The sequence below is a fragment of the Lates calcarifer genome, linkage group LG17 (assembly GCF_001640805.2).
Source record: "Lates calcarifer isolate ASB-BC8 linkage group LG17, TLL_Latcal_v3, whole genome shotgun sequence".
In the NCBI taxonomy this organism is placed as follows: Eukaryota; Metazoa; Chordata; class Actinopteri; family Centropomidae; genus Lates; species Lates calcarifer.
In genome coordinates this window covers 10,839,838-10,866,999 of record NC_066849.1, presented here as the reverse complement: position 1 = coordinate 10,866,999, position 27,162 = coordinate 10,839,838, and the positions used below count along the sequence as shown (strand labels likewise).

Sequence of the window (27,162 nt, the reverse complement as noted above, 5' to 3'; positions counted from 1 at the left end):
TTTCATCGAGCTCGGTGATACTAGTGATTCATGAATAGTTATGACCCAGGAGCTGCTGAGAGCACTTAAACAAGCACTAAAGACCTCATATAGGTGCAGCAGCCCGGGTATGTTGAGTTTATAGACATACAAATATTTTTGCAACATTGCGGGATAGGTGGTTTGTCACAAAATTGCAAAAATGATATTTCGTGGAAAGGATCTAGTCCCATAAAATAACTAATTGCCCGGGTTAAACTGCATTGCAGCTCCTTCATAAAAACCATTAAAAAAAAAACAGAGAGAGAGAGAGAGAGAGAGAGAGAGAGAGACGGGCCGTGTCGTTCCTACTGCGGGACCACAGAGTGAAGATTTCCCGAGAAAAAAAAAAGGCGGTGGGGCTGCACCGATCCGACTCGCTGAGCGCTTCGCTTTCCCGGGACAGTGACGCATTCAACACACGTGCAGATGTTTTAATCCGCTCGCAGGCACCGATGGCCGGCGGCAATGCGACACTCACCCCGCATCCCGTTACATCAGACCACGCAGGACACTTCGGCAGAGGTGATGTTTATTTGGAGGCGTTTGAGGAGCCCCTGCGGACAGCGTGTGAAATGTACGCAACCCGTCTTTACACGGGAATGTGCGCAACACACACACACACATACATACACACACGTTTCAGGTGATGCGGACTATGCGCGCGGCCAAATGCTGTATCAGCGGTTTTTTCTGTAACAAACACAGACGCGCAGCATTGTCATCCTGTAACACACACACACACACGCACGCACACACAGGCAATGAATGGGGAAGCAGGCTAAAAAGCATCCCCACCCAAACTGAAGTCAATGTGTGTCTTACCCTCTGTTATTGCTCCTAGGAGGCTTTCATTCTCGTCATCCCGCGCGGAGAAGAACTTCAGCATTTTTATCCCGTTACATCCGAGTGCCGAGGAGAACGGATTGGAGCGGCGGTTGTCTGGCTGACAAGCGGAGGATGGGGATGATTTTCGCCTCTCTGCCCCCCTCTGTGTGATCTCCCTCCTCCCCTGTGTCTCTCTGCGGCTCTTTGAAGAAACTCAAGAGGTGTGCAGAAACGTCCCTCCCCAGTTTGCTCTCTACACAGCCCCGCAGAACAGCGGACAAGCCAAGACAACAGAGAGCTACGGTGCCAGATATGAAAAGCCTGTCACACTGTGTGTGATGTTTGAGCATGTCAGCACCACTGATTCATTTCTATGCATAATAAAATCTTCCACTTGGATGAGAACCACTAACAATGACTGAATCTTCTCAATGACCACAGCACCATCTAAAAAATGTTAAATCACTTTTATTTTGTTTCATAAACAAAAAGAAAAGTCTTAAGACCAGCTTTAATGACCACTGTAATCCTGACCATGACTGACAATGTGGTGAAGGGATTTAACCGAGTATTTTTTTTATAAGCGCACAAGCCAGTCGGACTCAAACTTCCTTGGGTCATTGTAAAGTATAAAAGTCTCTGCTTTTGTGGGGGATAGTGTCTGATATGTCTGGATAACTAGACTTAAAAACACCACAGAAGGTTTCTCGTTTCACTGCAGTCCAGTCCTCAAGTGCGCACAAACCCGTCAGTTCGCCTCGTTCTTTGAGGCTTCGTCAAAGTTCTCCACCAGATCTGCAGGACAACAATGACATGTTGCGAATCAGAACTGTCAGAAGTGTTTTGCATGATACTGTATTAATCAAATTCTGGGCTAACATTGTGAACATTTGTTTTAATGTGTGTGTGTGTGTGTGTGTGTGTGTAGACAAAACAAACATTTCACACATCTGACTTTTATATCTGATGGACTGTACCTGGAACATCATCATCCTCCTCCTCAATGTCCTCTGCCTTTGGAGCCTTGCTGTCGAGAGCTGAGATGAAAATAAAAAAAAGACATATTATAGCTTTATCTTTGGCTATTCAATGATTATAACCAGGTATGTACTATTTTCTTAAATATATAAAGTCTGGTGATTTTACTTTTGTCAACAAAATCCCATGAAAAATAATTAACTCTACTGATGAGTATCGTCTGTACGGCCCAAGCCTGATACAGCTTATTCCTCTGTGCTACAGAGCTCCATTGTTGTATAGAAATGCATCAATGAGCCACACCATTGCACCAAGTGAACACTGGTACTGTAGTTTATTTTGACTCAATCGCACCAAATGTGTATTAATCCACAGCAGAAAGTAGTCCCCAATAAAAGCACTATTCTAAACCTCTTTGAGTAATGTTTGTGAAAAAATGTAACAGGAAAAACTCACTTTACAGAGTGATGTTAGACCTTTCTATTAGTCAGTGACCATCACTACCTGGTGCTGTGACCTGTGTAATACCTTCACTTTTCTGACCTCACTGCATATAACACATCGTCAAGTGAAGCCTGAAATCTCAAATTTGTGTCACAGGGCGTTACACACTGCGTGATGTGCCACACAGATTCTCAATTGAAAAGGCAAAAAGGGAGACACAGCAGAGCAGCAGAGATGGGTGTCCATGTTATTTGATCCTACAGGTATCACAATAACTAATGTTTGGTCACTGGCTGTTTCCTGTATTTTTACACTGACAGCTCAACATCATCTTATCCATGAGGATATATTATTATATCCAAGCTGCACTAGGCAAGAGACATATGTAAATGCAAACCATCCTAATCATCCTAAACCACAAAGGAGGTGCTGTAAGAGCTCTTCTTTCCATGTGGTGCGTTAGTTCCAGGAAGTGACTAATCTCAACTAAAAGGCTAAATGTAAACCAACTCCTTCACAGCAGTGAAAACTGAACTTTCCAACATGACGTCCTTTGGCTCTGAGCTGGTAAACACAATAATGCTGATGCAAGAGCGATTTCTAAATAGTGGAACTCATGTTTCATCAGTTGACTCTGACCTTTTAAATCGAGACTCATCTCACAACCAAGACACAACTTCTCACCCTCTTCTCTTACACGAACTATGAGACGTCAGAGGTCGAAGCGCACCCACCTTGCCGAGGGAACTGTTCTGCCAGTTTGCGCAGGCTGCTGAGGCTGTCTGCTCCCAGCTGACTGAGGATGCCCGGAAGCATCTCTGTCAGCTGCTTGGTCTCGGCATGGCCCGTGATGGCGAAGGTGTTGGCGGACAGAGAGGCCTGCACTTTGGGGTTGTTGAAGTGGATCACAGTCCCGTCGTCCTTGATCATGTTCACCTGAGAAAAGAGGACCACTCAGTGCGCACACACACACACGCACCAACGCACACAATTGCATGTATGTGCTAAAGGGTGTATTAATCTTTTCCTCACACAGTAGATCCATACCAATTTACCTCCTCAATTCCAGCAATATTGTTTACAGCCAACTTCTTTAGTGAACTCTGCAGCTTTTTGTCATCAGCTGTTGCAGTTCTGTGAACCACCTTCTTCTTTCTGCGCGCAGAGCCCTGAAACCGAAGTAGACATAAGACTCAGACAGCAGCAGGAGAAAAAAAATGAAGGTAATGGGAACAACATGTTGAGCAAATGTGATCATTTGATGTAAGGCATGAGTTTGACATGACCTCTTTTTATTAAACCCTGCAGCTTTTTCTCTGGTGTTATACGGTTAAATAATGATGAATAATGACGCCATTGTTTTAATATGAGCTATAATCATTTGAAAGAAGAAATCACTCTGAAACACTACGCATCTATTTGTGTTCATGTTGCTGTAAATAAAAAAAGTATCACGATGCAACCATAATTATATCGCTTCAAACTTCAGGTTAGGGCAGCAGTTTACTATTATTTTCAGTAATACTTCATCTGCAGTAAGAGTCTAGTCTACGAAACTTCAGAAAATAATCTGAAAATGCTCAACATAATTTCCCAGAGCCCAACGATGTCTTCAAATTTCTTCTTTCGTCTGTGCAGCAGTCTAAAACTCTGAAACAATTATGCCTGATCATACAAAACATACAAAAACTTTCACATTTAATACTAATGTTGAGATTTTAGCATGAAAAATGAAAGAAACGATGAATCAGACAGCATCATTTCATTGTAGTGTCTCAAAAATGTTATTATATGATATAATAAGTTTGAATTTTAGCCATACTCAGAGTGTAAGGCACATTTTCAGACACTTTGTATTTATTTTGTGCTGAAAATGTATCAAGACACCATCCTAATCCAACTGTAGATTTCAGTAAATGCTATTAACGCACTGTAAAACCTGACACAATACAAACATCACTTTTTACAGTGTCGCTACCTCAGTTTAACGCTCCAGATGTCTGGTTTAGCTTTGTGTATCTGACACATTGAGCAGGAGGATAGTAAATCACACACTCACTGTATCAGCTCAGTTAACACTGCACCCTCCCAATCAAAACAATCAACCACCTCCTGGGTGTCACCTTACCTTTCCTCCTATCCGGACCTGGGCTTGAAGCTTTGCCAATTTTTCTTGATTCATGTTCTCACCTACAGAGTGACAAAGATCGGATATGATGTTGAAAACAAATAAATGTTAATGTGTAACAAGCTAAATGACAAACATGCTGCAGTTTCCCCTCTCGGCTCCGAGCTGCAACATGAGCTGAGCAGGCGACCACTCTCCACAGATTCAGCTGATCAAAAAAAGCTTCTTCTATCAGCAAAGCAATAACCAAATAAAGAGACAGGAGACATGTGTCTGCAGTGATGTCTGAGACCAGTCTCAACTTGTCTGCACAGTCTGAACAACCTGTTCTCTCTCTCTCTCTCTCTCTCTCTCTCTCTCTCTCTCTCTGTCTCTCTCTGTGTGTGTGTGTGTGTGTGTTTAGCAGCTGCAGAGATGAAAACACAACACAGGGGCCTAACAGACTGAACACTCACACACAGACACAGACACACACACTGTGTCCCTGCTCTGCTCTGTCCGACTGCTCCGCTCCCACCACACACACTCCACAAACCCCGCGCGTCTCAAACAAACCGACGTTTACGATCACAAACCTGCTCAGATGTCCACACACACACACACACGCGCGCGCGCTGCTGAAAGATGGAGGTTATGAGGAAGAGATTACGTCACGTACCATATGGATTATTTTTCCTTCTTCTTCTCCGTTTCCGACCGGCTGGAGGACTTTGTGCACCACGCTGCCACCTATAGGTCACTTTAGAAACTACACGAATAAACGCCAGTCCACTATAAAATAACAGTTCACCCAAAATCTAACCTGATAGTTTAAAAGATTGACGACAAGTTCAATATCAGATAAGATTTTATGGCGGAAAAAAGTATGAAACGGTCCAAAGAAACTTCAGAAACAATGGACCAGGCTGTGATGTGCCTCTGGAGTAATGATAGATTTTTACAGCGTTTAATTATAATCAATAAACTGATATATATCTAAAAGGTATTGCAAATCAACTGATTGAATTAGTGCACTTTAAAACTTATAGTAAAAAAAATACAATTAAAGATGCATCTGCCAAATTATAACTCAGTTTCCATATGATGTCTTTAACTTATCAAATAGGTGGATTTTACTGTAATGAGAAAAAAAACAATTATTTTTTATCATTTATTTTATGTTTACTTTTTGTTTTTCCATTTGCATGTCTGCCTATCATATTCAACCTCACAATTTATTTGTTCTCTGTTTTACTGAAATATTCACATTTTCCATTTTCTGATCATTGTTATTATCATTAAGACTTTGAAAGGTGTGTAAACAGTGTAAAACCTGAGAAATCAAAGTTCACCCCACAGAGCAGCAGTAGGGGCTGTGATTGCCCCCAGACAATCATTATTTGACTTTGTTTCATGATGCACCATTTAATTAATAGTAATTGATTATAATTACTAAATCATAGTTGATTACAAGTGAACACTGTAAAAGGACAGAATTATTCCAAACAGAGTTTCTCCTTAAATGATGATTTGGGTGGAAAAGAAATCCCTCTTAACACACACACCTCTCACCCATTATGACAAACATTTTAATAGCGTTCAATTACTTTGTAATGTTTTTTATTTGTTTTGCCATTTCAGCTTTATTACACAGTTTAGCCCAGAGAAATGGAAGAAATTTCATGAGAGGAAGATGACGCACTATATAAACACTTGTGCAGAGCATCATATTTTAATGTACATATTACCTAGAAGCAGAGCACAGACTGACATGACATAGATAGATAGATAGATAGATAGATAGATAGATAGATAGATAGATAGATAGATAGATAGATAGATAGTTTCAGCAGGTTACAGTAAAAAAACATCATTAACACACAACTAGACTGTGATGATTCAATACTATCTGTATGATATAATCATTAACACTTAAATATATAAGAATAAAAATAGGCATAGCCTGGAGCTGCCATGTGTAAATTTCAGCAGAATTAATAATAAAGACAGTAGCTTTTGCTATACAAAAAGCACAAGCCAGAGTGAATGCAGCATAAAACAGAGCTGAAAGTTAAATACAAAAAGTACACAATACACCACAATACTGTTACTTCATGGTGATCAGTTTGCAACATGAAACAGACTCTTCATTATGTAGTGTGCACAATATTCCAGATGATCCTATTTCAACAAAGTTCTCCACATCTTCACAGCTGTCTCCTGTCTTTTTCTCAGTCCTCAGATCAGAACAATCCAGACCAGGGTTCAGGTAATTGATTTGATCGTAGTATCTGGAGGAGGTAACCTGCTGAGGCAGTGGCAGGCAGACGGGCCGGCACCAGAGTTGCTGGTCTCAATGGAGCTGCGGAGCATGCTGCGCTGCCAGCTGTGCAGGTCTTGAGACGTTGAACCCCAGCAGCAGCGGGACAACTTGAAGATTTTCCTCAGAACAGCTCTCCTCAGCAGGATGTAGACCCAAGGGTCCAGGATCTGGTTCCACGTGGCCATGCGTACCACCGTCAGCAGAGTGAGGGACGTGGGCTCGTCTGTGGCTCTGGTGCTGAGAATGATGACATGAATCTGGTGGAGTGGTCATAAAATAATGAAGGAAGGAGTTGAAACACTATAGCTATACTTACAGTGCAGACCTTAATAGACAGAAATATACAAATAAATAATTAACACTGGTTGTTCTGGACAGATTAGGTAGCACTTAACTGAATTATTCAACAGAATTTACGCAAATCTCTAAGTCTTAATTGAAGAAATTTGAGTGATTGATGGCTTCCTCTTGCTTTGCCCTCACTGTTTTTGTAAAATATGCTAATGATTTTTTGGAATAATCTTTTATAAAACTGCAACATTGTTTTCCAGCTTGTCTTTTGGAGACTGATGGTTTCAATCATCAGGCATCTTCTCTTGAGCAAGACATTCATTATCTTCCGCAAATGTGCAATGATTCAATACACAGGCATCTTTCACATGATGACTCAGAAATAACAACAGTTGTTGACTAAAGTTTAAAAAGTTACAGTGAGAATAAACTGTTAAACTGATTCTCACCGAACAGTATTTGCTTTTAAAATATCACTTCAATCTCACTCAGTCATGTTCAGTTGGCAAACATACAGATGCTTGTTTTCATTGGACTTTCATTATGACAAATTATGTACGGAGTCACACCCATCACAAAGTTTGCTCACGGCAGCCGAGGTGCTTATCCAGACTTTCAAAATAATAGCGCAGTGTTTCCCAAGCTCCTCTGCGCTGTGTGCACCATACCATGTTTGGTGCAAATTGGTCATTAAACAAAGCAGGTTTGATGGGAAACAGATTTTAGATACCCTAAAGTTTATTTGCAGCGGACCATAAAATCTATTTGCCGTGTATTGAGCTACTGAGCTTTTACTCTGAGATGCAGCAATAAGAGGTATGAAGGGACTATGTCATAGAGAGCACATTTTTGGAGGAGTAAGAGCTTGAAATACATGTCTTGTTCAACCAGAGGGGAGTGGATATTTTGAAGGGCAGGGGTGCGTGTATGTGTGTGTAAGGGGGGTGGGGGTGGGTGCTCCAGGGGTCTGCACATACTACAGTTTTTTAGGAGTTCGGAGGCGAGGCTGCACAGTAAGCTACTGAAGTGTTTGGGTCTTGCTGTGATAAATGAGTGGAGTTTCAACAGCAGGGAGTTAAGATGGATGGACAGATTTCAAATACAAAGCAGCAGTATTTTTTGTCCTTTGAAAAACTATTCATATTTTCATCACAAATAATGGGACCAACCAGGTTTCTGTCATATATCAAAACCTATTTCACTGTCTGTGACAGTCACTTTGTACTTAGAGATGCTCAAAAGCCCCAAAATGACAACTAGCAGATAGCTTAAAGATCATCAAAGCAATAGTATGCGGAAATGTAAATGTATTAACAGATGGGTAATAACCAACAAAGTGAGATCAATTAATATAAGCATGGATGAAAAAGTAGCTCCAACTCCTGTTCTTGGTAAGAAATAAGCCATTCTTACCTGACCCAACACCTTGAGTGAGCTCCTACAATGTCAGCCTGCACTTACCAGTAATGGGCCCCAGCAAACGCAAGACACCAACATGATGGCCAGGAGCTGGCAGATCATTTCTGTGTGGTAAGAAGTGCCCCTGCAGTGATGCTTGCGGCGCAGCCTGGCCTGCAGCAGAACACAGCTTGTCAGAGCGTTGCATACAATGGAGAGCAGCAGTGCGAGCAGCCCGAGCATAGAGAAAAGCAGAGGCAGGAACACATCCAGCCAGTCTTTGGGTTTCTCCGTGTGGAAGAAGCAAAAGCTCCTGGAGATCTGAACCTCGTAGGGTCTCTGCAGCAGCACAGGCAGCACAGCCACCAGGGCAGGGAGCAGCCATGTGATAACCAGCAGCCTTTTCATGTGGTGGGGAGCCAGCACGGTGGAGTGGAAGATGGGCCTTGTGACACCGATGCAGCGCTCCACCGCCATGGCACTCCCCAGGAACAGGGGGCTCAGGCCGAAGAACACCAAGCACGCCCCAAAGACGCCGCACACGATGCGGTGAGGGTCAAACATCTCCCATTTCTTGTGAGAGCTGTAGACAAAAATCACCAGGGAGCCACTGATGAGGTGACCCAGTAGGTCAGTGACCACCAGACTGCTGGCAAACAGCAGGAAGGACGCCCTGCACTTGATCCGGATGCGGTTGTAGGATTTGGCCAGGATGAATAGGGCGAGGCTGTTGGAGAAGATGCCCACAGTCATGGAGATGACGGAGGGGGTGACGGACAGCTCCTTCTGTGTGCAGGTGCTGTTGTCCAGTCTGACCTCTGACCTGCAGCCTGACTCTGAGCTCTCATTGGCTGACATGGTGGAAATGAGACCTGAAGGAGAGAGAAAATGGTGATAGGCTGGAATAAAAGTTGATACAGTGCACAGTTTTGAGTGTGACTTACTCACTTTGAAACTCACTTTGCAATTGTAAATACTGCGCGGCACTAATTACGCATTAATTTCCACCCACAACGATTCATCTTCGGAGCGTAACCACCGAAATGCATTGAAAGCCACTTTCCCCATCACTGGTCAATCGCGCGAAAAAATATTATTTTACTACAAAAAAAATTCTCTCTCCAACTCCTGTAACTGTCGTAATTAAAGAGAATGCTCAATATCTGGTACAGTCCCTTACCTCAGGTTTGGTCTTCTCCCACACAACTCGCCATAAGTCAGCAGCCCCCCTCACTCTTTGGCTTTAATTATAGTTAATAAAACATAAAAGTGACGTCCGGTCAGCAGAGCAATGAATGCCATTGAACGTACCGACACTGCTCTCCTTCGATCCTCCTGTCGAGACGGTGATCTGTGCCACTTGTTCCGTGTGTGCGCTCAGCTGGTGCCAAGTTTCAATGAGAGCGCACAGACGAGCTTCAGTCTGCTGCGACTCATCAGTTCAAACTCAAATGCAACCTGAGAGGCTGTGCACGCTCATCGCATTCTGAAGAAATCTGCATAGTTTTGTATGTGGACACTGTGTGTACCAAAGTTGGCATTAATTCATGCAGGACTGCCCCATTTTAAACTTATGTGTCTGTATGTTTGGACAAACTCATCAAAGAGGTCACTATTTTCATTTGTATTTCTATTTATAAAGAAATCACTGTTTATTCCTTTCTGTCACATCGTGTTGTTTGATCATCCTGCTAAACAGGTTATTAACAACTTATTAATGTACCATAGAAGAACAGTGCGAGCAGGAAATTACCGACTGAAGAAGAAAAGGGAAAAACAAAACAAAAAACAGAAGTCCAAAATTAATCAAGCTTTGTTTTGATAAGGTGCCTTTTAAAAAAAAAGATTAATTAATGTTTCAGTCGCAACGTTTCAAAAAAGACAGTGGTAAAGATTTATTGTCTAGACGTTTTGTAATGTCTGAAGTTCATATGTTTTCACTCTCTTAAGAATGTCTGAAATTCTATGTATTATGCAATGTCAAAGTAAGCTGAGTTTTGATGTCAAAATATTAAAATGTGCAGTTTCTTTGCAACACCAAGACAATATGCTGATGTCTTAGACAGGACATAGTGTTAGTAATATCCTTTTATTGTGGCAGGCAGACCTATTATGGCCTAATATGCTACAGTTGTTCTGAATAACCTCCGGCTATGCAGCCACCGTGATCAGCAAAAAGGATGTTGGCAGGCATGCTTCATTTGAAAAAGAGATACTGGTTTTACCAGTCCATTTTTTGCTGAGTTTTTATTTCCAAAATGAAACCTGCACTGTGTATTTTATCCCTTTTTCATAAACTGCATCTGTTTTCTTTTTTTAATGTCAGAGATTAAAGAGCTTTTCATATAAACTGTGAGGTTGAAGTTGCTCTGGAGATCAACAGGCCTGAGGTGTTACAGACACACACTTACATTACACATTTTCTCAAGTTGTGCTGGTTTCATTTGTTCAAAGTTACATTATATCATTTTAAAGTGTTGCAGCTTTTTTTCATGAGTCTCTTTGCTTACAAAGACCTGAGTCAGATAGCAGACATGAACTTAAACACTGCAGACAGACAAGGGGCAGCTAAGAAATAAAATGTGATAAAGTCCCATAAAAAGGGAGAGAAAATGGCTCCAAAATGCAGAAAGGTCAGGGGGAGGTACAAGTTGCTCTAAATTACGAGTAAATGAAGCAAATGGAGCTCCTTACTCTATCTGAGCCAGCAGAGAGCAAATCACTGACTCCCTAAATTGTATTTTCATTTGACTACAAACTCAATTCTATTCTGGACATAGTCTCTTCCAACAAAACATAACCATCTGTTTGCAGTAGTTGTTTACACACACTTAAGCACTCAGTTATAGCCCTGCCCTGGCTTTGGGAACAACTTACTATCCAGACAGGATATGTCTGAGTGATGTTTTGTCCTGGCTGGAAGGAAACTTTGAGTTTTAGATAATGATTGCGTGATTTCTCTGATGAGGGAGCCGAGTCACCTTCATACGACAGAGGAGAAAAGCAGCAGAGAGAATTGATCACTTGGACACATGCATCTGTTAATTTACAGTAAGTTCCCAAGAGTGTGCAGTCACTGACCCTATAAGCTTATCACTCCCATAGACTCCAGGGCCAGAATATTGATTGATACCATCAAGGCTTGGAATAGCTTAACAAAACCATTTCTGAGTATTAACCGTGGTGCCAGGGAACAGAGTCAGACAACCTCTGGGTCACACTTCAGGCTAAAAGCAAATGCCACTTCATCTAAGTGCATGTAAACCAAATCTCTCATCATCCTCAATACATTCTATCATTTGGAAAATGAATTGAACTAAATGTCGTTGAACTTTGTTGTATTTTGCACATAGAAAGTGACACAGCCACCCTTTTCATCTTATATATATTTTAAACTCTGTGCTGCTGCATTTTAGTGTCATTTTACTGCATTTCCAACCATAATCGTCCTGGGGCAGTCATATTAAGCTTGCCATTTCCTCTGCATAAAAGTTGAAGTTAAGTTTGATAAGGCACGAGAATTTTTTTTCCCAAATCCTAGTTATTGCCGCACCCTGAAGGACTTTAATGCTTTATCATGCCTGAAGTTTGAAGAAATGCTGACTCCATCCTCCAAAAGTTCATTTCCTCTTTAATTTCTTGCTCAACAGAAGTTCTGTCAAATGCCCTCTTCACTCTCTGTTGCTTCTTCTTTCAACAATTATAACTAAGTGGAAAGAAGAGTGAGGAAAGTCAGAGCCAGGGTCAATCTATATCAGATTGTGGGAGGTGGAAAACGAAAGAAAAATCATGAGATTTTGAGATTTGTCATTGTCAAGCTGACCAGCCAACCTCTACTGCTTCTATCATGTTAGTTACTAAATATACTAAATGAATTTTATATATATATAAAATAACACTTACTGGAACACTTAAAAAAAACTTTTTGTACTGTTATCAAAACCCCATTACATTTCTTACCTGAAAACAGCATTATACCTCATCGTGTACAAGTGGTCAAAGATAAGAATCATTTATCTATTTATTCATTCATCTATTTATTCGGAAACACTATTTCCTTTTCAGAATAGAGAAAATAATAAAAGTTTCAACAATTCAGTTCAATTCAATTCAAAATGTCTTGTCTCTCGAGGGTCAAAAAACACACAAAACAATCTATAAATATGAAACCTCTTAGATTACAAACAAGTTAATGGTTAATTGCAGTGGCCACAGCTGTCAAAGACACATTAGGCTCAAAAAGTGAAAAATGATTTATTCATCTGTGAACTGACAAATTACCTCAGCTGACCACAAATCTTATGGCCTCTCGAATAAAACTTCCCTCTGTTTGTTTCACACACAGACAATGAGCCCCCTCAATTATTGCATGTAGAAATACTTTTCATAGAGTCTAAACAGCTACTAAAAGAGTCCAGGAAGAGACAAAATAAAAAAGTAAGCTTTTCTTTTTCATTCACACAAACTGAGTTTTTAAAACCTAAAACTGAACGTCTGCTCTCTCTGTAAAGACAGAATGTCTCTCTCGATGTGCTAATGAAACCCTCTTCTAAAGTTTCTCGTGTAGCCTAATGGTCACAAATTACCCAACAAGGTGACTCCCTAAAGAAATCTTCTCCCAGGTGACATTGCACCTTGAAGTGTGGTATCATACAGTGTCTGCTGTATGGTGTAATGACGAGCAGCGAAGTGGCTGGTCACAATGCAAGGCAAGCACAGGCATGGAAGTGCAATTACATTCTTTTTTTCGACTGCATCAAATGGGGCTGCTGTAATAGACTGACTGCGTTGGTGGGGCACAGATGGAGCTGGGAGTAGACTGAGCAAGATGGGAAAATAACCCATAATGCAGCTTTTTGCCAGCAGCACTGTCGCTTGCTTCCCCGCATCTCCATCTAATCACAAAAATACTCCTGTGCCAAGATTCACAGGTAAGAAAGCTACTGTTCCTCTGCTCTCACTCATCTTGTCTCTCCTCATCATTTCTTTTCTCTACGTGTTACCCAATCTCTAACCAAAAGATTTTCCCTCATTTTTTGGAAACTGTTAATGGAGCAGAGTTGGTACCATGGGAGGAAGTTGCAAAATGTGTCAAAGCTATTTATCAAGCCGAGAAGGGACAACTGATGAAAGCAGAAAAAGAAAATCCTCAGCAGATTGGATTCAGGTCAGGTTGGCTTCCTCATGCTGTAATCACCTCAAATTTCCACCTTTTCCTGGTCAAACAGCTCAAGTATCCCTAGTGTTCAGACATAACACAAATTTGATCATACTGTGTCATGTCATAACACTTGAGTGGCAATTGAATTATGTGACGGCAAACAACTGAGAATTAGAGGACTTGCTGTCAGTTCCTGGCTTGCCTCCAAGATGACCAAGCATCAAAACAGACATTAGGGAAACTGGAGGAGCAGGTGTTTTGTAACTGTGTGTGTGAGATTCATTCATAGTCCCACAGAGATTGTCAGACTGAACCTAAGATCTGACCTTTACAAAGGCATGGAGCTCTGTTAAAGACTACAGTTAGGCATCATCTGACTCAGACAGGCAAAATTTGTGGTGTTACCATCTATCAGGGGTATTTAATCTTAGTGTTCTGATTCCTCAACCCCTTCAACACTGCTTGCTCCTTATCTTTAACATCTGAGCGCCATTTTCTCACAAAAAAAATGATGTCAAGATGTTTGATGAGGTAAATAAGAAAATGCTTAGACGCTAAAATGCTAAATGCAGTGGTTGTTGTACTTTCTTTCATTTTCTTCTGTTTACTTGGAATGGGCCTTGCACTGAGTCTGCCAACTTAACTTGACATAAGAATTATTCTGCTGTGCAGAATGATTCCTCGTGTGAGCAGCGTGAACATTAAGCCAGCAGGACAGTCAGGTTCATTTGTTCACAGAGTACATAGTGGCCCTCACAGAAAAACAAACATGCTGACCCATCACAAGACATACAGCTGTAATTAGCGAGGAGCATTATGGGAACATTGTACACAGTTGCCCTGGAGTAAAGAGACAAGACATTTGATCATTTATCTCAACTTCTGAAAGATCTGCAGTTTTGTAAACCAGGACAGCGTGTTGCGTGTTCGTCGACACAGGGTTAAGGAAGAAAATCTTTGTTATTGTGTCTCCATCTGCTGAGTTTAAGGTGAAAAGATTTGTAACATCTTGTACAATTCCTCAGCTTTAGAGATCCATAAAACCTTAACAGATTCTGTGATAACTGAATCTGTATCTGACAATGAGCTATTTATACCCATACTCGTATGTTTTACGGAATTTTTGTGACATACTTTTCTCAACTACTACTAAGTAAAAGTAAAATTACAGAAGTGATGTGATGTGATAGATGATTATGTTATTGAAAACTGAATATTTTCTGTTTCCACTACATTGAAATTTACTGTTTACAGTTCAAGCTCTCTAAGCAGATAACGCTCACTCTACAACAGTGTATGGAAATGTAAATCAAAGCCTACAAAAGACGAAGGAGTTTTAACTGTAGAAGAAAAGTGTGTACATGACATATCCAAAAATATACTATACTTTAATGTGGTAATTTTACACAATTACCAAAAAGTCTCCCAACTCATACAACCATATGGTAACGCTAACACACATGAGGTCAGCGTTATAGAACAATTAGGTATAGGCATAAAAAAGACCTGGTTAAGTTTAGGCAAAAAAAGTACCTGTTAAGGTTCAGGAAAAGTGGTTTTGGCTAAAAGAAACAATAGTAACTGTGATGTTCTAAACAGGAACCAATCCCAGGTCTCTCACGTGAAGTTCTTATGCTTGTTTGACCATCCACTCCAGCCACCTTCTAGTGTGGACTTTTTCACTATTGATACTACACCTACTTAATAGATGTCATAATTACTACAGTGACTGGGTGTTGCTTCACAAGAATACTTAACTGTGGGTCGTAATAAAGTGCTTGCACAAACAACATATGTGGTTGTTTTTTATATGAGGACAGTCTCACAATAACACACACATCTGGTAAAAGCCAGTCGACATAATCTGTTGCTCCCCACTCAAAGATGGTGCTACGTGTGCTGACAATGACATGATGGAAGATACTAAGATCTACATTGACTCTATGCTGGACAGTCTCCCAACAAGGGACAGGAACCAACCACAGGGACCAGTCAAGCACTGCTGGCATGAGAGGGCAGTTTTAATTGTGGATGATGGACTTCTCCTGCAAGACACGAGGTTATTTGCCTGAAAGAACACTTCAGAAAAAACAAAAGCCAACAAAAGACGCACCATTCAGTAGGAAGTCAAAAGTCCAACAAACACAAAAATCCAAGGAGGGGAGGTAAAACGGTCCATGTGCATAACAGCCAATGGATTTTCGTTCTGGAGTTTAGGTTTTTACAACCCTCCGTGATTCTTTAACGCATCACCGTATGCGCATGCGCCTCGACTATAACAATGACGTCAGACGCCGACATTGGCATACAGTCGCGAGCTCAGCGCGGTGTCGGAGGCGTCATGGGTTGAAATTTAAAACCCCGGGCAGCGAAAATGCCCTTGTCTGCAAACGTGTCTGAAAGTTTAGAGACACCGTGACGACCGCGTCCAACAACAGGAGGAGCTCTGAAACTTATTCAGAAAAGTAAGAGATGCCTCTGATTTAACCGCGAGTTAGGGTGGCGTAATGTCATTGCCGGCAAGTGTGTCGGCGCGTGTCAGGCTCGGAAAGGCTGTAATTTATTGTTTGTTTAGAATAAACAATTAAACTGCGCTGTGGGAATGAAGGCAGCGTGTTACATACTGTTTTTATCAAGTGTCCATATATATTATCAGAGCGGTGTGTGGTCGCTCAGAGGGACACGGAATTAACGCGCAACGCTGTAGTCCTTTATTAGTTATGAACGGATTAAATTAAGAGAGAAAATGTGTTTGGAAAATGGAAAGAGGCCTACACAGGTGGGATTGAATGCGTGCGTTGCACCCGCCACCAAACAGCTGCTGCATTGTAATTCACCTGAGCATTTGTGCTTCTACTATGCCTACTAAAGTGCTTTGTCTGACAACATTAAACATAGGATTCCTACAGAGCAGCCTTTTTATTAAAGAGTAAAATCCTTTTTAACCAGATGCATTGTTATATATCACCACCAGACACCACTAACAAACAGCAGAGTTGCTGGATAACCACTGCCTCAATCTTTTAGTTTGTGTTATTGTGTGATTTAAATAAAAGTAGCACAAACTATTTAACCAATCAGACAGTGGTATTTTAGCACCTCTATGTTTTGTGAGGTAAAATTCCTGTTTTTGTCAAGAGTTTATTTACAGAGTAAGCATGGTCTAGCCACTGGGTTTTCATTTTCTCTTGCACTTAATTTGCTCCTGTTGATGAAATCACCAGTATAAGTGGCATGAGATTGACATTGCACTAGAAACTGACACGGTTTTAAGATGTTTGTTCTCTTTGTAAAAACTCTTTGGGCAGCTGAGTCATTGTGATGATATTCCTCCTGTTTGTGCCTCTTTTCCCACCTCTCCAAAATACCACGCAGAGTTTCAAGGTTGAAAAACGACACACTATTTAAAAAAAATTTTTTTTTTTAAACAGGACAATGCCCTCTTGTAAGGTGTAGGGGAAAAAGATGCCAGGAGAATCTCATCCTTTAAAACTCACCCAGAAAGGTAAGAATTGCCTGTAACGTAGCTAATAGCCACGTAGCATAGTGACAATGTCATTGTGGTCAGGTGTGCTAGTTCCTGTTAGGCTCATTAACTTTAATGTTTAGAGTAACCTGTTTAACAGACCTTTGCAGCATATAATGTCCTGTCTTTTTTTTTTTTTTTTTTTTTTTTTTTGTTGTTGTTGTTGTTGTTTTAAAGTTTCCATAAAGTCTGTACCTTTTTATATCACACAGATATTAAGTAATTGGCTTGAGGCTTTACTTATTCTACTTTACTTATTCTAACAAGTTTTTTTTTTCTTTCCACAGGTAGATCTACGAACCAGTAAGGCTCATTTTTCTTTTTCTTCTTTGTGGTTTTGAATGGTTGCTGTGCCGCTTTCTCACAAACATGCACACTGACTTTTACATTCTCCCCTCTCTTTCTCTGCTGTGTATTGGAGGTGCCTAGCCATGGCTGCTGTGTTGTGACTATTTCTGCCTAATGAGATTGAAATGATTGAAATGTTTTGTGCCTTGCCTTGAATGTGCTTTGTGCTATGCTACTTTCAGTTTTTTTGACAATATGATCATCCATCTATTTCGAACATGGCCACCGGTTCGTCCAAAATGGCCACCCTATTTGTTTCTGTCTTTGTCTATTTTTTCCTTTCTTTCCCTCTCTCTGTTGAGCTGACCTTTTAATTGTGTTGGGAGGGATGGCCTCCCAACACAATTAGGGCATTTAGAGGTCTTTTGATGTTTGGATAGTGCGGTTATTTAGAAGATTGCAGAATGGTTGGAAGCTGCTTTTTTTTTTTTTTTCTTGGCTTAAATGGATAGTAGGAGAGGACTGGTTCTGGTTTTAATTTTTGTTTGGAACTGCTAAGCTAATGATGGTGTGACCAGGAATAGTGCTGAGCCTGAGGTGACTCTCTCAGGGATCTATGGAGGATTAGACAGGTTTAATGTTCACTCAGGGGAGATGGTTCACTGGTCCTTGAATTTTGAATTTCTTTTGGCTCGAGTATATGTAAGGCAGGGGAGGTTTTTGTGTACAATGGTTTTGTGGTGTTCTAGTAGATGATTGTTGTTACAATGAGTGTCTAATTTAGCCTGTTGGCTGTGTAATGAAGATGCTTTGTTTTGGCTGTCATGACTATATGTCTAAGTTTTGATCAATATTTGTGCACTAACGTTTTCTTTGTAGGTAAATCTACAATTGGTGAGTACCTTTTTTTTTCTTTTTAATATTTATATATATATGTATGTATTTATTTATAATTCATTTTATAATATTGAGCTGCAATTTTTTGTGTATTGCTCAGTCTTACTCTAGATTTGTTATATTTTGACTGTTGCTAAAATCTATTAGGGCTGTATGTGTTTCTTGCAATGAATTGGGTTTTCTTGCCAAATGCATCACCACACAAACACATTTACACTGTCCAAGCTTATCATTAACATTATTTATTTAAAAAAAAAAAAATTAGACTCTATAAACCCTTGAACTTATTGTTAAGGAGAAAATTTAGCTTTTAATCATGCTCTACCTTTTGATTAGCTCTGATGGTCAGAGTTTTGGGTCAGTCCACGTGTTTGTCCATCCAACTTAGCTGCATTTCAGGCCATGCATTTTTTCCCTATCCCTCACTGGTTTGTCTTGGCTGCTGTGCCCATCTACCAATCTATCCATTCGTCCACCCGTTAGTTTGTATGATCAGTTCTGTTTTTTCCTGGTGAATCTACAATCAAGTAAGTCCTATGTTTGCTTAATTATGGCTGCCAAGCCACCCCTTTCTTTCTTCTGTCTCACATGAACATGCACACATACTGATACTTACTTGTTCTCTATCCACTGTCTTTTTCCCAATTATCCTGTTGTGTATTGAGGGCCGCCGTGCCTGACACAAATGCGGATACATGCACGCACACTGATACTTATACTCAGTCTCACTCTTTTAGTCTTTGTCCCTTTTTCTATCTGTCTCTTTGTCTTTGCTGTTGTTTGTCTTTGTCTCTGTATGTCTCACTTTTTCTCTCTTTGTTTGTCTCTGCCCCAATGAAGCCTTAGCATTATGTACCACCTAAACTTTGGGATCACATACACAGCCAGTAAGAGCTTAAAAGCGGCTTATTACTTATTCTCATTGCTCATGTTTGCTATGGTTTGTACAGTGTAGTAGCTGTTGCTGTCAATATTAAACAAACAAATTCTTGCTAGTTTCATAAGTGGGGTTGTTTTACCTGGTTCCATTATTCCATCTTTGGATAGTGCAGGTACATGGTGTGATGAGGGTTGTCATGAGGTTGATGTAGATTAATTGGAGATCCTAAGTGAGAGAATTTCATATACTGCACATCAGTGTAGTTATGTTGCTGTCAGTCATCTCTGCCAAAATTTTGACACCACATTTATATTTATGGTTTTTCAAATTAAAGGCTGTCTTGTTTTGTTCTGCCAAGTTTAATTCCAAATGAAGACCCAAGTAGAACCAAAGTTTTGTATCTGTATTTATATGCGTGACATTGGGAGGCCTCCCAGCTGGGGAATTATCATACCCCTGCAAAGCGTTAGGCCACTAGGGTACGGTTGCATCACTTGCTGACGAGATGCACTGCAGCATCAGCTGACACAGGATAAATTGGGCAGTTTTATACGTACATAGCATTGTCCTTTTTATTGCTTGGTAGATGGTTACCAGACAGTTGTGTGTTTGGGCTCTCTGGGATGGAGTAAACCTGGCCGAGAGATACAACTCGGATACCTCTGATAGGAATCTGAAGAAGCTTCTGGTAGCCCGATTTGGGTATATTCCCTTAATTTTCAATCTACTGGAGATGAGGTTGGTAGCAATGATGGCTATGAAAACCAAACTGATGTCAAGTGTACCAACTTGTCACCATATTTTACGGTTTGCTCCTACTCCGTTACCTGACGTATTGACATTATGTGAATTAGAAACTTAGGATGAATTCCAGAGATGGTGTTGGTGTTGTTTTGAGGCAAACACATAGGAAAGAATTAGAACTCTGAGACTTTGTAAATAGAGCCAGATGCTGCAGGGAGAGTACTTGTGGTAGATGAAGTATTGCCATTGTTAATGTGGGAGGAGATATTTACAGTAGACTGCTATAATGAGCTAAATAAGTGACAGCTTGTATGAAGTGATATTTCCATTGTGGAAGACTACTTCTATGATTTCTTTTGTCCCTTTTACTGTAATTTTGTCAGCAAATTTGTCACTTGGATAGTGAAAACCCTTGTACTTAACTGTATAGTGTTTGATTATTTTGTCTTTTTATTTGACCACTTTGCATATTATCGTCTTTCTGCAGGTCCAAGACACGTGGCTGGTAACCTGCTAAAATGACGAAGTGGGTTTTGATATGTCTGAACCACATGTTGGATGGCATCTGAAACTCTCCCCCCTCACCTTTCCAACATCAGCTAACAGATATCTGTGTTACCCATCGTCTGTAACCTTCCAGAGTTGAAGATCTGATGGACACACTTCATGCCAAAATTTGCCAGCTTGGAGAGTGATTCAGGATGAGGCTTAGTCCAGTGTCCTGGTTTGTTGCACAGGATGCAGCATTCACCTGGTTGTCTAGACCAGTGTTTCCCAACCTTTTTGTGCCGCGGCACAGCCGCAGCGCTGTCTCACTTGCAGTATAACTATGTACTTTCATATTTAGCGCAATACACACACTGGTTGGGAAATACTGGTCTAGACAACATTCCTCCTCACTCCTGATTCTGTACCCACCATAAAGTCTCTCCATCTGCATTAATTCTTGTTTGGCTGCACATAAACAATCTCACGTCATTGTATTCAGGTCTCCTTTTCTCTTCATCTGGCTTTTCAACATTCACTGCTGCTCTTGTAACATCTGCAAAGGGGGTGATTTCCTAATTTGGCATTATTGTTTTTACAAGTTTGGTAGGATATAGCAGTACCACTGACAAAGCAGTCAACTTGAGGTGCTTGTCTCTGAATTGTCCAAATGGTTCGACAGACTCTTCACATTGACATCTCTTCACACTGACCTTAAGTCACTGTCTACAAATTTGATTTCTGACATGGTTGGACAACATGTCTTCAGAACTAGTTCTGAGAGTCTACCCTGGCAATGCCAGAGTGAGAAGGTCTGTCCTGACAGAATCATCAACATTTGGAGCAAACTTTTACACATTTTCTCCAAATTTGGCAATCACAACCAGGAATGAGCTAGGACATCTTAACACCACAGAGAACGAGGTAAACAGTCGACTCATATCACATAAGAAGGCAAGGCTTTTCTCCTTCCCCTTCTTCTCTGTGTGTGAGGGAGTCTGTGCTGTAAGTAAAAATATTGTAAATTTAGACCTTGTTGCTGATTCTGTCTCAAAGCTGTACTTGTAATGGGTAAGCAACTTGGAGGTGTTTTAGAAATTGGAAAACAACCTAGCCCTATCAGTAAGCGTATAGACTATAGACCCCCACTGGGTTGTGTGCTGTGGTTGTGCAGTTTCCAAAACCAGACAAGGATTCCTCTGGTTTTTTGAATCAGCTGGCCATTGTATGCTATTATGAGACACATTCTATAGTTGGATGTAATTTTGGTAAGAAAGAAAGCATGTTTAACATTACCACTTGTAGATGGTGTGAGTCTGAAGAATTTGGGTGTATCAGGGTCTGGCATTTCATATTGTCTGCTTTGTCAGTGGTCCACAGCCACATCTTACCAAACACATGAAAACAATACCAAGTTAGGAAACTGCTCCCTTTGCAGATGTGACCATAGCAGCAGTTCAATGTTGGAAGGCTGCATGATGAGAAAAGGAGACCTGAGGAAATTGCAGTGGGATTGTTTCATGTGCAGCCAAATAAGGGTTTATGTAAAGAGAGGAACTTTGGGGAAGCTGCAGAATTGGGAGCTGAGGGGGAACTTTGTCTAGACAACTAGGTGATAGCTGTTTCCTGTGTGGCAGATAAGGACACTGGATTAAGCTTTGTCCCGCATGACTCTCCAAGTTGTTCAGTCAGATTGTTGATTCTGGAAAGCTACAGATGATGGGCAACACATGCACCTGTTAACTGATGTTGGAAAGGTTTAAGCAGGAGGGAGTTTCAGATGCTATCCAGCATGTAGTTCAGAGCCGTCAAATCCTGCTTCCTCATCTTAGCAGGTTGCCAGCTCTGTGTTTTGGGGATATAGACAAACAAAATTAAATTAAATTGCAAATTAAATAGTCAAACAACGCCACATTTTTTTGTCATCCAAGTGACAAACCAAGATGCACTGAGCATAAGAGCATCTAGATTCAGGAGCTAGATAATGTCACATGTAAAAGCAGCTATATTGTAATCTTAAGTATTGGGCCCAGTATGACCCAGGGAGAGGACATTATTAGAATCAGTGTATTCCTGACACCAAGATTTCTTATATAGCAAGAAGGTCAGCTGTGTGCACTCAAACCCTTATTCAGTTCTGACACTTCAGCCCTTTCTTAAGAGTCCTGTCATGCAAAACTGACAAGTTGCATCTTCTTGGAACCCAAGTCCTGCAAACTTTTGCACAAACTCTGTACCACCTAACCAGCAATGGACTCATCACCTACGTCCCTCAAAGTGCTTAGGAGGCTCTTTCTTGCCATCAGACTTGCCACTACTCGACACAACACAACACCTATCTGGGGAAAATGCAACCACAACATAATTGAGAGAAGGACATTCTGTAACTGTATTTGTGATGATGATTCTCTGAAGTGGGTATTCAGCCCATAGATAATGTAGTATAACTCACTCAACATTTAAATTCTGTATTGGTATCTGAAGTACACACATGTGGGATATCAAGTAAAATCATTGCTTATTTCCTAATTTGTTTGGTTTTCGTCATTCATTTTTTAGTTATCATGCACACCGTAACAAAACACAACACTTGTTTGCCTTTGTGAAATACACAGTAGTTGTATAGTAGTTAAACAAACATTGACAAGTTGCTGAGTTTCACAACCTATAGTTGTGACCCCAAGTGTAAAATGCCCTAATAAAGTTTAGTGGTCTAGTCCTGTGAAGAAAATGGGAAACATGACATAGGTGACATAGCATTGTATCAGCAATTCATTTAGTAGACAAAACACATTGTGGGAGAAAATTCAATTATTAAAACAAACTAAATGATCTACCTCTTTCACCAGTGTCTTCCTCTGATGTGGTTAGAGTCACATCCTTGGCAACTTTGCTAAAGTGGCTCTCTCTGATGAACTGCTGAACGAGGTAGCGACTTGTGCTGCTGCACAGTATGTCACTCTGCTCTCAGAGCTCTCTGCTGTTTTTCTCATTATCTGTGATCCAGAACAGGGAGGCAGTAGATGAAGAGAAAAGGAGAGCATGTGAGGGTTACAACATGGAGACAGCAAGGGTTATTCAGTCAACACAGCATGTAGAAATTTAGCTGAAGAATTCATTCTACTCAAGTAAATAAACATTTGATTATCATTCTACAACCACTTGACCACCAAGTATTACATGTCAGAGCAAAATATACTGAGTAAGGTAAAATTCTGATCAAATGCCACACTCTTCTTCAATGTTGTAGTTGAGGCAAGCAAATCATTTTTTTTTTTTCTTTACCTGCAAAGCACCTTGTAGTGTCATTTGTTGATGCAGTTGGTGCCATTTTGCCATTAAAACATTCCTCAAACAACTCTAGTCTGTAGTAAAGTGTTTTTGGCTGAAGGTATACAAATGAAATGACCTGTTTTTCAACATTCCATGGACAATGGAGCATCAGTTCTATTCCAAAGACAGTGTCATTATGAAGATTATTCTGTTCTAAAAACTGGTGGAAGATTCTATTAAACTTTTTTAATCTGAGAAATTAGGGTCAATCACTTGATTTACAGACTGTTTTCAGCAGTTGACTGCTTTCTAATTTAAGATTCAGCGGGAGGGATTTGTTGAAAATGGAAAATGTCAGGCTTTTTTGTTTTAGGCAAACAAACAGCTGTGACACATTTGAAGCCAAAAAGCACAAAGTTGAAGTACTGGTTTTATGTAGATGTCGAGCCAACACACAAAAATACTCAACAATAGTACTACAACAATATTGTAATGAACCATTAGAAATCTGTTTCTTTGACTGTTTTATTTTACAATTTCCACCTTAAGCACTCACAAATTAATCTTTAATGTGCTTGATCCTCTGTCCTTTAGAGAACTGTCTATAGGCTGTGGCTCTAAGCATATGGGCCTGGCTGATCCCACTGGGGTGTCTTAGTGACCTGTTGGTTTAAGATGTATATCACATACCATCATGTCCCCTGTTTGGTTCTCACTCGGGACCCTTGTTGAACATTGGCCTCTACCTCTTCCCTAATGTTTACTAATCTTGTTCCAAAATCCAGAACAATGCTTCCTGAATAATGTTAATGTCAACAAAGAAATTTAAAAAAATAGTGATGTGCAAAAATGTAAAAGTATAAACATCAAGTGAGAAACTTATGGGAAGTTAAATGTCAGTCTTGTAAATCTGTTAAAGAGAAAATCATTTCAGTTTGACATTTACATCTAACAGTTAATTTAATTTGATTGAAATTGAATGTGATTAAGGTGTAGCAAGCATTAAAGGACTTGCTATTGCCACCATAGTTAAGTTCGTAGTGGTTTTTAAATAGTCCATGTGATTGGTAAAACATCAGAATTCACCATATGAATAAAGATGAAAGAATTAATACAACGATTAACCATTAAATTAATGTTTCATTTTGCTCTTTTCTCAGTTCAAAAATAGTTTTACTCATGACACTGTTAAGGTGCTACACCTCTACCTTATGCTACACTTCTATATCTACATCTGTAGTATATACATAACTACTACTTACATAACTACTACAAGTTTTATTTAGTGGTTTTAGGTTGTGGAGTCTGAACAGAAAATGTTGAGTCCAGGTATGACCACCAGGTGTCAGTGAAGATTCACAACACAGTCCTGTATTTAAATAATAAAAGGTTCAGTCTAACCACTTGTTTTAATGGATCCTGGCTATAAAAAAAAAAAGGTTAGAGCTGATGAGACTTGGTGATATGTTATGAATCTAAGGGAGAACTCATTCATGAATTTGTAACTCGAAAACATTTTGGCATTATAGGATGATTGTATATTACAGCTGATAAAGCTCAGCTATTGAGAACAGGGCAGATCTGTAGGTTAGGCAGTTTCAGACACCATGCTTATCAGCAGCAGGTATGTGGCTGCAGTATGTGTGATATGTGTCACAATGAAAAATACTGACGAAGAGATTAAACTGGGTTTATCCTGCTGCTCTGTTTGAATAGATGTTGCATCAAGTGGACTGGAACATCAGTAATGGAAATTAAGAATCTGGAGATTAGGGCAGATATTTATTCTTGAAGAAAAATACAAGGTATTACCGTTTCTCGCACTGTCTCTGATTATGTTTGAGATAATTATAATTAAAACAGCTGAAAGCCCACATTAATATGTAAGCCAAAGTTTTTCCAGTTAATAAGAGTTACATTCATAGCATTAAACAGTAAATAGGGTCTCACCATTCTGTTAGTACAGACTCTGACTCGATTAAAATGCTGTACTAAACAATTCACCAAATATTTTAGTGAATATCCGGAGAAAAGCCAATGTTTTCGTCACCACACCTGATTGCTGGTGTTATATTACAAATACTTACACTTTTTTTTTCACGTATCACTGCTAAGAAATTATTAAATATTTGCATCTCTTCATTATACGTGACATGGCATGACATGAAAGACTGATGCTAAATGTTATGTTATCATTTGAAAATGGAAAGGCACATTCTATTTATTTTTGCACAGAAACATACTGAGTCTCGACACCACTATTTAATACTGAATCCAAATGTAAATTTATCAATCATTACACCCTAATATCTAGTTTCTACAACATCACAGGGGCTCACACAGAGTTTTGCATCAAGGGGCTGAACCCAGAACATCTTAAAGGAACAGTAAAACGTTTTTGTTTTTTTTCTTTTCTTGACTTAGATGAGAGGATAAATGGCATTCTCACACCTGAATGATAAATAGCTTAGTTTAGTGGGACTTAAAGGATAGAAACAAGGGGGACCAGCTAGCCTGAGGGTAATAAAATCTGCCTGCCAGCACCTCTTGTGCTCAGTAATTAACACAACTGATCGCGTTTGTTTGTTTCCTGGGGTTTTGTCATCATGACACTGGAGACACTACATGAACTTACTGCACCTAGACAAAAAAAATTGACTTAATATGGGAGTTATGTTCCTAAATATATAGATCTCAATTCAAACAGCAATGCCTGTCGCACCTTTGGCTCTAAGCACTTCAGTATCCTTATTGTCTCTTGATGTTTCCAAGGTCAATGAAAATCATGATGTGGCCCCAAGCGTGTGTTTAAGATTGCGACAGCAGGCTCATTTGCAGTCTGATTGTCCTCTGAAGCCTTTAAAATCCAACCTTTCTACCTGAACGGCCAGTAATTGGTGTGCAGAGCACACAGCGCAGATCTGAGGAGCAGCCAGTGCACTTAGCATGACACCCCAGCACTGCATGGGCTTTTCTCAGAGCACCTGAGAGCTTTGCAGAATTAAGATTCCACCAGAGTACAGGCTCTGATGGTAAAACCTGAATTAACACAGGAACAGGCAGCAGTCAATGCCTTTTTTTGCAGGACGGCACATCTGGGATGCTGCAGTGGTTGCACTGCTCCTCTCACCCTGGAGATACGGTTGGTTAGCACAGTATAATCCCTTGCTAACAACCAGCTCTCCTCTGTATGCTAGAGAGGCTGAGACAGAAGCCCGTGGGTCAGGATGGAGGAGGTTGCCTCAGACACTTTGATGTGATCATTTGTATCAGTGTTACAGCAGCGACTTGCTCTGTTGTCAGGAGAAATGCCTTTGAGGGCTTGTTCTGACATTTGGCTTTAATAAGAGGACAAATCATGGCCTCAAGTATCAGACACATGGCTGGCAGGGTCTTTCTGAAGGGCCATCTGTTCTGAACCAGAGGGTTTAAAGAACATAATTTATACACAGTATGTAAAAATTTCTACACGTGGTCTAAGGATTCGCATTTTCCAAATTTTCACATTTTAATTTTCCAC

At 40.3% G+C, this 27,162-nt stretch overlaps 3 protein-coding genes and 1 long non-coding RNA gene across 7 annotated transcripts in view; 1 reads left to right on the top strand and 3 right to left on the bottom strand.

Moving 5' to 3' along the window:
• Positions 1 to 27,162, bottom strand: part of zfyve9b (zinc finger, FYVE domain containing 9b) — a 44,153-nt gene that overhangs the window by 8,318 nt on the left and 8,673 nt on the right. For 2 of the 3 annotated variants that reach the window (XR_001960094.2, XM_018667434.2), the window contains exon 1: positions 844 to 1,261. The exons of the other annotated variant lie outside the window; for it this stretch is intronic. Coding sequence is in view for 1 of the 2 variants with exons in the window: in XM_018667434.2 (XP_018522950.1) it covers positions 844 to 907 (64 nt within the window). In the remaining variant the exon portion in view is untranslated. Of the gene's footprint in view, positions 1 to 843; positions 1,262 to 27,162 lie in introns of those variants that run through there. 3 annotated transcript variants of the gene reach the window in all.
• LOC108877410 (basic transcription factor 3-like 4) overlaps positions 1,299 to 27,162 on the bottom strand; it is a 38,319-nt gene continuing 12,455 nt past the window's right edge. Inside the window, exons 1-6 of one of the 2 annotated variants that reach the window (XM_018667445.2) lie at positions 4,972 to 5,068; positions 4,397 to 4,458; positions 3,324 to 3,437; positions 3,003 to 3,204; positions 1,824 to 1,883; positions 1,299 to 1,641 (exon numbers count right to left, since the gene is read on the bottom strand). In XM_018667445.2, the coding sequence (XP_018522961.1) occupies positions 1,595 to 1,641; positions 1,824 to 1,883; positions 3,003 to 3,204; positions 3,324 to 3,437; positions 4,397 to 4,450 (477 nt within the window). In that variant the 5' untranslated portion in view covers positions 4,451 to 4,458; positions 4,972 to 5,068 and the 3' untranslated portion in view covers positions 1,299 to 1,594. Of the gene's footprint in view, positions 1,642 to 1,823; positions 1,884 to 3,002; positions 3,205 to 3,323; positions 3,438 to 4,396; positions 4,459 to 4,971; positions 5,069 to 27,162 lie in introns of those variants that run through there. The other variant, XM_051076948.1, reaches the window with a different exon arrangement.
• LOC108877408 (prostaglandin F2-alpha receptor-like) lies at positions 6,008 to 9,809 on the bottom strand. Its single transcript, XM_018667438.2, has 3 exons — positions 9,568 to 9,809; positions 8,451 to 9,259; positions 6,008 to 6,955 (listed from the first exon to the last, which is right to left on the bottom strand). Exons 2-3 carry the CDS (start codon positions 9,243 to 9,245, stop codon positions 6,641 to 6,643), a joined length of 1,110 nt encoding a protein of 369 aa, XP_018522954.1. The 5' UTR covers positions 9,246 to 9,259; positions 9,568 to 9,809; the 3' UTR covers positions 6,008 to 6,640.
• Positions 15,872 to 17,752, top strand: LOC127143443 (uncharacterized). Its single transcript, XR_007814853.1, has 3 exons — positions 15,872 to 16,013; positions 16,980 to 17,053; positions 17,362 to 17,752. It is a non-coding gene; the product is annotated as an uncharacterized LOC127143443 (long non-coding RNA).

Coding starts and splice junctions, on each gene's coding strand:
- LOC108877408 (XM_018667438.2), bottom strand. CDS start 9,245: ATGTCAGCCAATGAGAGCTCAGAGTCAGGCTGCAGGTCAGAGGTCAGA. Junction 6,956..8,450: donor TTTGCTGGGGCCCATTACTG/GTAAGTGCAGGC, acceptor CCACTCCACCAG/ATTCATGTCATCATTCTCAG.